At 41.4% G+C, this 12244-nt stretch overlaps 1 protein-coding gene across 4 annotated transcripts in view; it reads left to right on the top strand.

Moving 5' to 3' along the window:
• The window catches only part of ldlrad3 (low density lipoprotein receptor class A domain containing 3), a 91685-nt gene extending 84217 nt beyond the window's left edge, over positions 1–7468 (top strand). For all 4 annotated transcript variants that reach the window (XM_040025268.1, XM_040025271.1, XM_040025270.1 and 1 more), the window contains 2 exons: positions 4554–4956; positions 5539–7468. In XM_040025268.1, the coding sequence (XP_039881202.1) occupies positions 4554–4956; positions 5539–5743 (608 nt within the window). In that variant the 3' untranslated portion in view covers positions 5744–7468. The remainder of the gene's footprint in view (positions 1–4553; positions 4957–5538) is intronic.
• The last annotated feature ends 4776 nt before the right edge of the window (positions 7469–12244 follow it).

The raw sequence follows: 12244 nt of genomic DNA, 5'->3' as shown, positions 1-12244 counted from the left end.
GAGGATGTAGAGAGCCTTGTCCCCCAGGGCATGAAGCAGGCATGGAGCCGGCTCCGCCAGCAGCCAGCTGTGCCAGAGTGAACCGAGCCGCAGGTCCAGAGGCCGGAGGCCCGAGGGCCCCCTTTGCCCCGGATGAGGCCTGAGCAACAGGCACCAGGCACCCCCAAGTAGTCACCGGGAGTGAGCTGGTACATACCTGAGCGCCCAGCCCGGACACCAAGAACCACCAACACACCAACCCCTGAGGGTATCAGTTACCGGCAGGGAGTGTGGTGAGGGGAGATAGGCCTTTGGAGGGCCTGGGAGTTCCCAGAAAGGTGGAGTGTAAGACCCGACATGACATATAGACACAGGCAAATAAGGTAGTTTTCTACCTTGTGCCACTGGATGTTTACAAATCTGAATGTCTATGGTGCCGAAAGTCTTTGCAGTATCCTATATAATAAACGACTGCACTAGATTTTGCACTAGATGTGTGAACTTGTTCCTCACAGAAATTAGGTTTACGGGCAGATAATAGCAAGCTTTACAGATCAAAGCAAATAATTATATCCCCTGTGCTGTGACTGTGTGTCTGTAAAGAATGGGAGTTTGACTGGGACTCAGAGTCACTGTCATCAAAAATAAATGGAGTAAATGGAGTATTGATGCACAGATACCAGCTGTGCCTTCTCGCTCTCTCTTCAGTCTGGCAGCAAGTTAACACACAGCAGAGTCCACAGGCCCAGCCCAGACAAGATGTTTTTATTCATGTAAATAATGACCTTGTGTCTCATTTTATATCATTTATTAGAATATTTTTACAAATAATTTGGTTTCAGATCCACCATGTTGCACTGACTATAGATATTTATTGAAGTGCTGTATCGTGTTGCTCCAGCATCATTACAGAGCTTATCAAAAATTCCATTTTGATGATGAGACCTGCTCACCTATCTCTGCATGTGATGATGACACCATTCTTTGTACCATAACTTCAACTAAACCATACAGAATAGGCAGCAGGGCTCAATCACGCACACAGTATGGGGTGGGAGGTGGGGGGGGCTGCCACACAGGATCCATCCCCCTCTCTCTCCCCCTGACAGAGAGGGTCTCTGCTTCACCCTCTTTTCTCCCTGTCTTTTTATCTCCTGTGTGATTTGAACAGCCTTTCAGACCTCTGCCGCTAATGCACCAAATAGGCTCCCATTGTTAATGTTACAGCAATATGAGTTTCTTTTGTGTATGATTCTTTCTGCTCCCAGAAGGCTGCGCTGAAACCCGATAGGCAGCATAGTTTGGCAGTGGTGGGATCTCTTTATTTGCGCCCTTTTTTTTTTTTTTTAAATAGGTAATTATGGAAATGATTCTTCTTTGTTTTTGCCTTTCTCTACTGAGTCCAGTTCATAATTAATTGGTAGCGTGAAGGACTGGCCAATTTAAAAATCACAAGGGAGGGGTCGAGGGGGCTTGTTTTAGTTGCTGGTGTCTGGTTGGGTAGCAGGCGGGTGGAGCATCTGAATTAGATTAGATTTAATTAAGGCATGGGGCCCCTGACTATACACGCTGGTTCACAAATAGGCTGTATGCCAGGCTGGTTGATGGGAATTCAGCAGTATGTGTGAGCACACTTACAAACACGCACACACTGCAGAGGTTCCCCTGGGCCTTCAAGGTCAGGTAGGCAGAGGAAACCTGCAGCTTGGTGTCTGGAAGAGAGAGAAAGGAAGCTGAAAACCATCTTCTGTCTCGACAGAAGGTTGCTGGTTTGTCAAAACAAACAATTCTTCTGATTAGAGGCATAAATATATCTTAATGTTACATAGCAGTTAAATCAGAATAAAATTTGGTTGTAAAAAAATGTTTCTCATAGTGTTATGCTTTATTGTGTGTTGCACAGTGATGATTTGTACTTGCTTTCAATCAGTCAAAACTTATTGTGTCCATGTGCTGAGGCAGCTAGCGCTTTGTGCTATGAGGTGATTTCATTACACTCTGGGTTTCTTTCCATTATCTGGGTTTACTGACCTTAACATTAGGAATCAGGATAAGCAGCCACACAAAACTGTATTATTATTAAGTTATTATGAAGCCTAATTTCATAAGGGTTTCTTCTGAGTGTTCACATGAAAGGGGTGGTGCTGGCACCATTTGACCAATCACAATTACTGGAACTGGAACAGAGCTGCTACTTTGATAAAGTCCAGCCTAGTCAAAGCTTTTTTGGGGGAAGAAAACTGTATAAGTTAACAGATTTATCAGTGTCACAGCTCTGTCTTTTAAGATAAGGACTGTGATGGATCATAATTTAGTATTTTATTAAATTAATGCTTAAAAGGCATTTTTAGTTTTTATTCTTACAGCTGCAGCTTTGGCTGTGTTCAGCAGTCTAAGAGTAAAGAGTAAATATAAAAACACAATTCAATAGTAGGCTTAGTTTACTTTCAAATCTAGTATAGAAGTTAAAAAATGTCTCCTGTTTTGGATCCTATATTAAAACATACAAGAAAATTGTTGTAAAATTGTTTGCAGAGACTGGAACATCAGAACTTTCACATTTCTTCCTTACTTTTTAAATTAAATAAAATTTCATTTTTCAGCATTATAAAAGCAGATACAGATAGTTAATATCGGCCAATATGCGTGTAAATGATTAAATAAACAAATACAAACTCCAAATGTTAACTGATAAAATATAATATACAAATATCATCCAGTGTTCCTGAATATGAAGGTTTTAAACTGTGCAGTATCAATATCAGCCTTAAAAATCCTGAAAAATGTCCTTCAGGTTCCTTAAATATCTGTCAGGCTCTAATTTTTTGCTGCTTCAAGCTGTCCCCTCTCCAAAAATGTAGAACTTTCCCTTTGTGTACACATTGGAATCATAGCATGATTTGAATTTCCGTCCTTACTTTCAGCTGCTCACTTATTCACCAGAGGTTACCACAGCAGGGAGCGCCACATATTTGATGTGGCAGATCCTCCTGGGACTGAACTGGAAAGCTTTCATTTGTTAGTCCGATGGTTTACATATGTTCCTGTTTCCTTGCATATTAGTAGTGTGTAAATTGATGCAGATGAAATCAGAAAGTGGACTTCCATTTCATAAGCATCTTAACTGGTATAATAATCACTATGAAAGACTCACGTTAGTTGACTTTGAGCTTTTCGTGGTTCTGTTCTCTGGGTCTCTGTACTTCTACCTCATAAATGCGGAGAAGATCTCTACTCTGTACTAAACACAATATCCCTCAAGAGCCTGTAAGTCTGTATAAGCATGGAATACTTCAAAAAGCTCCAAAAAGGCTTGCCTTACCTTGCACTTTCTGGGGATCTAATCCTTACAGTTAGAAGCACTTTCAGACTATTGATTTGACCTTAAGATGTCTTGTAATGGTCATTTCCTGGCAAGCTATCTGGGCAATAGCCTCAACTGTCTGCATGATGGCTTGTGGACGAAGAAGTTAGTTTCCTAGGCTTTAATGCACATGGCCTTTTAAGTAGCAAATGGAAACCTTGAGCAGAGAACGAGGAAAGTATTTTGAACTTTGAGGTTTGATATTCACAGCCTTAGTTAGCATTAGTGTAATTTGAAGTGAAATAGCAACTGTAAAATACTTAGATATAGTCTTTTCTCCTCAGCACATCCTTTCTGCAGCTCTGTAATAAATAGATTTCTTTCCACTCTCTTGCTGCCTCTCCTTAATAGAACAGTACAGTCAGCTGGTAAGCTGAAACACCATTTACATGAGCCCCATCCCGACGCCTGATTGAAATTCTCACACTGTAATATCAGTCAGCGGAAATATTTAAGCGGCCCTTCCTCATCCTATCTAAAATAATAAGCTGCAGTGCCCTGTAGCATTACTGTCATCCTTTTCCTCATTTCATGCAGCAGGTAGGCTGCTCTGCGCTTGTGTGTTTGGCTCCAGCTCTCATTGTGAACATTAGGTTCACTGGACTCTTGAGCAGTTTGCAAACTCTGCATCTCCCTGGGACAAACATGGCAAAGTGTGACGGCCCCTGGTGTTTCGCTGCCCGCTCTCATCTTCAAGTTGCATTTTATCTAAAAATGCTATAAGCTGTTTTGCCCTCACTATGAATTATTTAGCTTCCCTCTCCTTTCTTTTTCTGTCATACTAAAGAGTCCCTGTTTATGAACCAGGCTTTAGAAGTAGCCTCTGCACTGGTGCACCATGGTTGATTTGTTCTCTTTGTCTCTTGGAGCTCTTAGGGTGAGTTTGACTGCTTTATGCGTATTGCTTAGCACTCTCATCTCCAGGAGAGGCTGCCGCTGTTGAATCACATAGAATACATTTCCAAATGAACCTAAAAACAATTTACTGCTTGATATTCATGCCTGCCTCCTTTACTCCCTTCTCCATTCCCTTGGCTCTCCAACACCACAACTCATCTTCCTTAAATTAAATTCCCCTCTTCCTCCTCCTCTACATCCTTCCTTCCTCCATTCCCCTCTGAGTCCCTCAGCACCACTAATCCTTTTTTTTCTCATCCACCTACATTATGCATCCTTAGTTTGCTCTTCATTTCCTTCCTCTCTTGCACAGAAGCTCCTGGCCAGGACTTTGTGACACTGGACTATCGCCTGCGTTACTACCCTAGCATCACCTACGCCGTCATCGGCAGCACCGTCATCTTTGTCCTTGTGGTAGCCTTGCTGGCTTTGGTCCTCCATCACCAGAGAAAACGCAGCGTCCTGCTGCCCAGAGGCGTACGAGGAAGTTCACATACCCACCACCATCACCAGCCCCTGCTGCTGTCCCGTCTGGTCATCTTGGACCGAGGACACTTACACACTGGAGGTCCAGCACTCTCCCCTGGCTCACCCACCACAACCGGTCAATACAGCTCAACACCTCGAGCTCTGCAGCTACTGTCTGGGACCCTGTATCCCTCAGCACCTTCCATGGATTCCCCTCCATCATACTCACAAGCTGTTCTAGATGTCAGGTGAGATGAACAAGTAGTTCTAGTGTCTGTATACATATTTTTACATTTTCACACTGTAACCTAAGACTGATCCAAAAAGCAAAATGAAAAGAAATAGCAGTGCTCAAATGTGCTGTTCTATCAAACTATGATCTACTTGCAATCAGAAATCTGTCAGCATGCTTCCCACGGGTGCTTTTATGTTATTTGCAATGAACAATCGTGTAACTGTTGTATACTCATTTATTATTAAACACAAATGTTCCTGCTCAGATATTAGCTCCAAAAAAGAGAACATTTGCTAAAATGGCAAAATAATAGTAATGAGATCCTGATAAAAAGAAGGAAGTTTGCTTTCTTTTAACAGACACTCAGTGTTCTTGTTTCAAACGGTGGAAAAAAACGAAACAATTGCATAATTATTCATATTAATGGAAACTAAATGAGAAAAGGTGAAAATTCAGTTCAAAATAGTTCTTACTTAACTCCATTATATTCTCAGATGGGAGAATACATCCTGTTTTGTTCTTTTTCCTTGCTCTTGATCGCTGGCACAGAAACGATTGTACAACCCAGTGTAATGTTTCTTCTGTCTGTCTTTAGTCGACCTCCTTGGTTTGACCTCCCTCCGCCCCCTTACCTCCAAGATGGAGAGCTTGCTTCAGAAGGCGAGCTTCCTCAATATGAGGCCCCACAGGACCCCGTGAGCCACCCCGCGGCTCATCCCTGCACCCCCTCAACACCCAGAACTGTGGCCACAGGCACGCGGCCGAGCGATTGCTCCGGAGAGGAGTCGGCCCAGCTGTAGCTGCTTTAGTGGAGACTGATAGACCTTAAAGACTGCAGGACTTAAGGACCAGGCTGCAGGGCAGCATGATGCCAGGACAGTCCACTGCAAAGACCCGCTTGAGGTGATTCAACAAGGACTGACAGGCTGAACAGTGACCTCAGCTTGTTGCTGGCATATCAGTGAAGAACAGCTCTCCCTGGTGGACTGAGCTTGTGTGTTGGCGCCCCCTGCTGGGATCACAGCTGTACTAGTTTGGTTGAATTCTCCCCCTGAAGAATTACTGTGTATATTACCTACCAGTGACCACAAACTGTATCTCTAAAGAAGTAGGAGCTATTTCATCAACATATTCATTAACATGTAATGTTGTGTGTCAGTGGTGATATTTGTCTTTGTGCGTTACTTTTCTGCAGCACTTGGAGAGCGAAGTCAGAGTCGTGCAGCACTTTGCGACACTCCCCTCTCAATTTTAGATTTCGTGTCTACAACGTCTGACTTTTATTTTCGATTCAACTGCAAAATACTCTAATAATAGATCAAATCTATCCTGCTGAGAAGATTTCAGACTTAACAGAATCCCATGTAGCTGTGGCAAACGGGAGCGGCTCAGTGAGAGAGAGTTTTTATCTGATTGAAGTGCTGATGTGAAACATGAACTAATAATATGGCTAGTGATAAATATTAACAGTTGCAGATTCTTTAATAGGATTTTATTGATATTTGTTAAAGATGAGTGGAGGTTGTTTCTTTCCTTTCAGTATTTGTTTGTTCACTGTTTCTTGTCATTTGGTTAAATTCCAGCTGAAAATGTGAAGAGGACCAGAGTTAGAAATTATATAGATTATATAAGTTATATAGTTAGAAGAGCAGAAGTTATGTAAGTATTAAGTTTCATAAATAATTCCTCTAAGCAAAAGAACCACCCTGCTGGTAATGCATTTCTATCTGAAGGTCTGTAAGTATTTTATGTAAACACAAAGAAATAGAAAATACAAAGAATTGTGTTGAGGCCTTATTTTATGCTAGTGCCTTCTTTGTTTGTGGTATTCAACAATAAGCTGTCAGACAACCTTTTAAGAACACGCTGTCTTCCAAAATGTAATGAATTTATATAACTTTGTGATTCAGAAAATTCATCCTCAGTAGTATTAGAATCACAAAATTCATATCCGAATGTTCTTTTATTCATTTCAAGTGGTTTGTTCAACACTGTACACACACGTACACACACACACACACACACACACACACACACACACACACACACACACACACACACACGCCTACATATGTATGTGTAAAAAATAGAGAAAGTTATCTATTTTAAGTAGAAGGCTACTTGGAGTTTAAAAGTGGGAGATGAATGTGTAACAGTGAAATTAAGTTTTTAGTTCTCGCCTAGAGGCAGCGGTGATGATGCAGGTACAAAAATAAAAAACAATCAAACCAAAGATAGTCATTATATAAACCTATTTCCCTCCAAAGGAACATTTATTATGCCTGTAACTTTATTATATCAGAACATGCAAAGGTTTATTGGGTAAAGCAGAATTCATGTTATTGCTGTAAAACTGGAAAATGGTTCTCAGGACAGATTGTACCAGTTAGACGATTCAGTTTATATCTCAGTTTCTCTTTTTATTTCTCATTTGTTCTCATACATATTTGTGAAGTGGTCCGTGATGATCTTTTTACCCTTTGTATTCTGTACATTGGAAATAATATAAATATTTCTGACTCAGATATTACGTGTATGGCTTTTTTGTATGCAATTCTTATATATTTATTTGTCATGAGTCACAATAGTCATTATGACATTAAATATTTTTTTTAAATACAGGTGTTGATAATAATGTTATTATCATCTGGATGATAGAGTGTAAAAGCAACATACCACAGTGTAACAGTACAATAGCACAATAATGAGCTAGATGTAGTAATTCAGTAAAAGGACTAGATGTTGTAGTCCCTGATAATGCATTGCGTTAAATGGTGAGAATCTTGAGGGATGGCTGTTATGAGGAAAGGCAGCCCACAAACTTTACCAGCAGCACACATCGTTGTGTGCATCAACTTTTGGTCTTTTACCCAAGCTAATCTGCCATTTTTGGGGGGATTAGAGATCTGATCTAGGTTATCATATTAAGATTTGGGACACATCGTCAGTAATGGACCTTGGATTCATCGGATGTTTTGGCCATTATCACTAGACACCCTCGTCCAAGATTCAACTTCCTCATCCAGGATTCAAACATTTTTTTTTCAATTTCTGTGTCGCACACACATAAAAATTAAAAAAAATATCATCTCATCCTGAAATCATAAACTTTCCCTGGAAGCTCCATGTTCCACGTTCTCTGTCCAGAATAAAGTACATGAAATTGTGCAGCACTTCAGTGAGGTGACCTCAGGTAATCTGGACCACTTTTTTGTAAATCAATTGGGACAGTAATCTTACATATTACATTCAACTGTTAACTTATTATGATTAATAAGGATTGCTAACTCTCAAATGTACAAGGCTGATGGGGTATTGTGGTCACCCCACTGGGCGGGTTTGTGAATAAAGTGGGATTTTGAAATTTGCACCACAGGTGTGTTGACTAGGAGGCTGAGGGGTAGCGCTGACAGCTAATAAAATATAACTGCTCACAGACGCAAACAGCTTTCGAAACTTCAGCTTTCTCTTATTTTTTTCTATTAAAATGGGCAAAGGGATGCAATAATGAAATATATTAATGATATATTTTTTAATAACAAGAACCATTATCTTTTTTTTTAATCAAATCAGCGTTTTTGATGACGTGTTTTTACAAATAGTCAGGTGAAGAGGATCGGTAACTAAAATGTTTTTATTATTTAAAATATCGGAATTTTACTGACAGTCAATTTCAACAATGATACAATGTTAATTCTTTTATTGCTGATTTATCTACTTATGGATTCCCTTAGGTTCGATATATTCAGGCCACTCACCGTGTATTTTGGGGGGCAGTCTCAAAGTAAGGCCGTTCCCCTTAGCAACCAGTGAACAACAAAATCACATGATAAATACCAAGCACTGTGGCAACAAAGCCTGCAACAGTTTAAAATAATTTACAAACCGTAACAGTAAATGGCCCACCCGAAGGTTGTTTCTGCTGCTGTATCTCTTTAACCTTTTCAAACAACCTCTGTCTGTCAGAGATGGTTGGTGAGTAGTTAGCATGTGTCAGTGCTCTTCTGCCCACAAGTATTGATTTCCTTTACTACTTTCTCGAATGCCTCAGTGGCAGCTGCGCGGAGTCATGCAATGTCGCAGTTCTACCAACAGATGGAAGCATTTCACCATCATGAAAAAAACCTCAAGCCTGTGCAAAAGCTTATTTCTGTTCTGCCAAATTAGCATACGTATCAAATATTGTTTTGTGTGGCTGTGTTCGTGTGTGCGTACAGCTATTTATGTATTGCGTGATAAAAACAAAATTCAAACTTACACCGTCAGATGATTTGTGTTCATGGCAAGTATCCAAATGTTACACATAATTTAATGGGTACAAAACAAATATTATCTCCCTAGCCACCTCAATTTTTATTGCAACATCCCTCAAAGCCCCCCGTTTCATCTGGCCCCTCCCACCCTAATATCCGCTTTACAGATAGCGTGATACCATCTTTGACAGCACTCGGCCCTCTCCTGTCCTTTCCATCGTTCTACCTGCTCCCTGATTCCTAATTGTTCTTTGTTCCACTCTTCTCAGTTTTTATCTTTCTGCCCTTTCTCATTTTCTCTCCTCTGCCCCCTCCTCCCCCTTTCATTGCAAGCCGCTTATACTCTGATCACCCCGCACTCCTTTACCTCATCTTAGACTGTGATGCTGGAGGCCCATGTTTGCTTAGCCCAAGCCCTTAACTACACAGACCTTTAATTAAAACCCTGCACACTTCTCTTTTTCTGTCCGGTGAATAAGAGGAAATCTGGACTTTCTGCATAGGCTGCTGAATAGTGTGTGGCTGGATCAGCGGAGGCCATCCCTGTAAATATATTAGGTCAGTGGAGTAAGAACAGTGAAGACGATGCAAAGAATGACAGGAAGAGGACTATGTTTAGAAACTGGGTTGGCTGTTATGATGGTAGTAAGGAGAAAGGCGATGTTAATGTTCATGTAGATGAGAAGCATTGTTAACAGATACCATGGCAGCATTCCAAGGAGATGAGCCAGAAAGTAGTTTTACTCTCTTGAGGGTCTTTCATTTAGCATTATCATAGCTCTCAGCTATTGGAAACAGTGCAAGTGTGATAAAATCTGGCTTATATCCCACTTGTAATAAAGACGTTCATTCTTTCAGCTAGCACTAGACGAGACTGATGAGGTTACTCTATATTTTATGTTTTATTTAATTTCTAATAACATTATATCAGAAAATGAAGGAGGGATATAAATATGGATTTAGTCACGTAAGTGTTTACTGTTCATTTTGCTTGGATTCATGCAATTCTCCCAGGGCCACTTTTGCTCGCACATACACGAGCACGCACACTTACTTGGCTGTTGTGCCACTGCTCCAGTGAACTGAAGATAAGACCCAGTGTTTTCACATGTAAATGGTGTGCGCACAGAGGGGAAGGAGGGCGTATTGTTAGCAGGAGCAGCTCTGAGGAGCTCTGCTGAGGGTTTGGCCAGTGGAGCCCTTATCAGATGAAGAGCAGGCCTCTGAGGGAAGGAGGGGTCGGCGAAGGACAAGGGCTGTGTGGGGTTGAGGGGGCCAACAGGAGAATAGAACAGCTGGCGGAGTCACGCGTGCAACCCCAAAAACACACAGAGGCCAGACACACTGAGCACGGTGGGAATCTCCTCAGCTAAGAGATTCACAAACACACGGCGTCTAGTGTGATTATCAACCACTAGCCAGCAAGGCTGAGCACATAATCGCACACACTGCAGTCGGAAAAGAGGACCATTTCACACAATCGTCGGCACACATACACACCAAAACACAATCGCAAATACACATTTCCATACAGGCGTCTTTCCACATCATTAGTCTAACACACAAGCAGGAAAAGAAAGACTATGATGATGCTAAATGCACAGATAGCTGAATGACCTTTCAGAAATGAGCTTTTTTCTCTGAGTGAAAAAATCAGCAATACTTTGAACTGCCACCTGGCTTGTCTTGCTCCTATTCACACGCTACAATAAATTTCAGAATAGGACAGATTCTCGTAAATGTGAAAAAGTGAAAAATATGCACTTCTTGCAGCAGACGACATGCATTTCTGCTCCTGAATCAGTGTATGTCACAGTCTGATAGTCAAAACAAAAAAAGTACAAGTTCATAGGCCATTCAAAAGAAAAGTCAAGGACATTTTCATCATATACAAATGTAAAGGCCTCTTTACATGTAGTCTTTTAAATTCTATTGGATTAGTTCATAAATATTAAAACATGCATTTATAATTTTTTGTACGTAACTTTAAAACTATCCAGTTCCCCCTTAAAAATAAAGCAGAGGTATCATTAAGTCAGACAGCATACCGATAGAAACAAAAATTCCTAATATATATGCATTTATGCACATATATGCAGAAGTCAGACCAGCATTAGCAGCTGAAACAGTAACACTTCCCTGCTTAAGAATAGGCCGGGGTGTTGGCTCTTGTCCTTTCCATTCAGGCCAGTGTTAAACACACAAACTAGCATGCTAATGGGTAATCCCTGAGGACCGGCCACCTTTGTCCCAGCCCTAAGAGGATGTCTCTCTCTGGGCACTGGGTGACAGCCACCAGGCTGCCTGCTCCTGGACAACCAGCATGCTGCCAGATACTGATCTCAGTCCTCCAGAGGGATGCCAGCAGGTTGCGAGGCTCTGATTGGTGTCTGATGGGCGGAAGATTGGCGTCTGTCCCGATTTTCTTTTTGTTTCTCCTCTATCTGTGATGCACCAGGAGGAGGCTTGCTATCTTTCTTGGTGAGAGGGAAGTGAAAGTGTAGTGTAAGGCATTTTGTCATGCAGCAGGTGGTCTGTATGCGTCAACAAAGAGATCCAGTGGATCTGATAGACTTTTACTGGTTGCCTTAAAGCCATGTTGAGTGACCTCCAAAGATTTGAAAACAAATAGTTGGTTGACCTTTGTATTTCTGTTGAACAATGTAGAAAAATTAATGGTTTTGGGAGAAGTGTAAAGGGGGAGGGGGGTGGGTTTTTTATTTTAATGCAGTGTTGAAAGGTGTTCCTGTGGTTATAAGCACTCAAGCATCCCTCTCTGTGGATTAGGACATTCCACACTGCAAGGTGGACACTGCGAGTCTCGGAAAAGGCTGCCATTGATTTGCTGAGAGGACATTCCACAGTGCAAGGTGCAGTAAGGAGGCCAGAGGAGGAGGTTAATCCTTTGGGAATACTTCAATTCCTAATCCTTGTGATGTGATGTGTTTTGTAGATTACATGAAATACATGAGCAGAGGGAGACCAGTGTGAAGCTTCAGAATTAATGACAACATCACGTAGCGTGCGTGTGGTATTATATGCTGTCGG

This window comes from Simochromis diagramma, unplaced genomic scaffold (assembly GCF_900408965.1).
Source record: "Simochromis diagramma unplaced genomic scaffold, fSimDia1.1 OVJJ01000293.1, whole genome shotgun sequence".
Taxonomy (NCBI): Eukaryota; Metazoa; Chordata; class Actinopteri; order Cichliformes; family Cichlidae; genus Simochromis; species Simochromis diagramma.
Note: the sequence above shows the minus strand (reverse complement) of the source record. Positions and strands in the feature narration are given on the sequence as shown.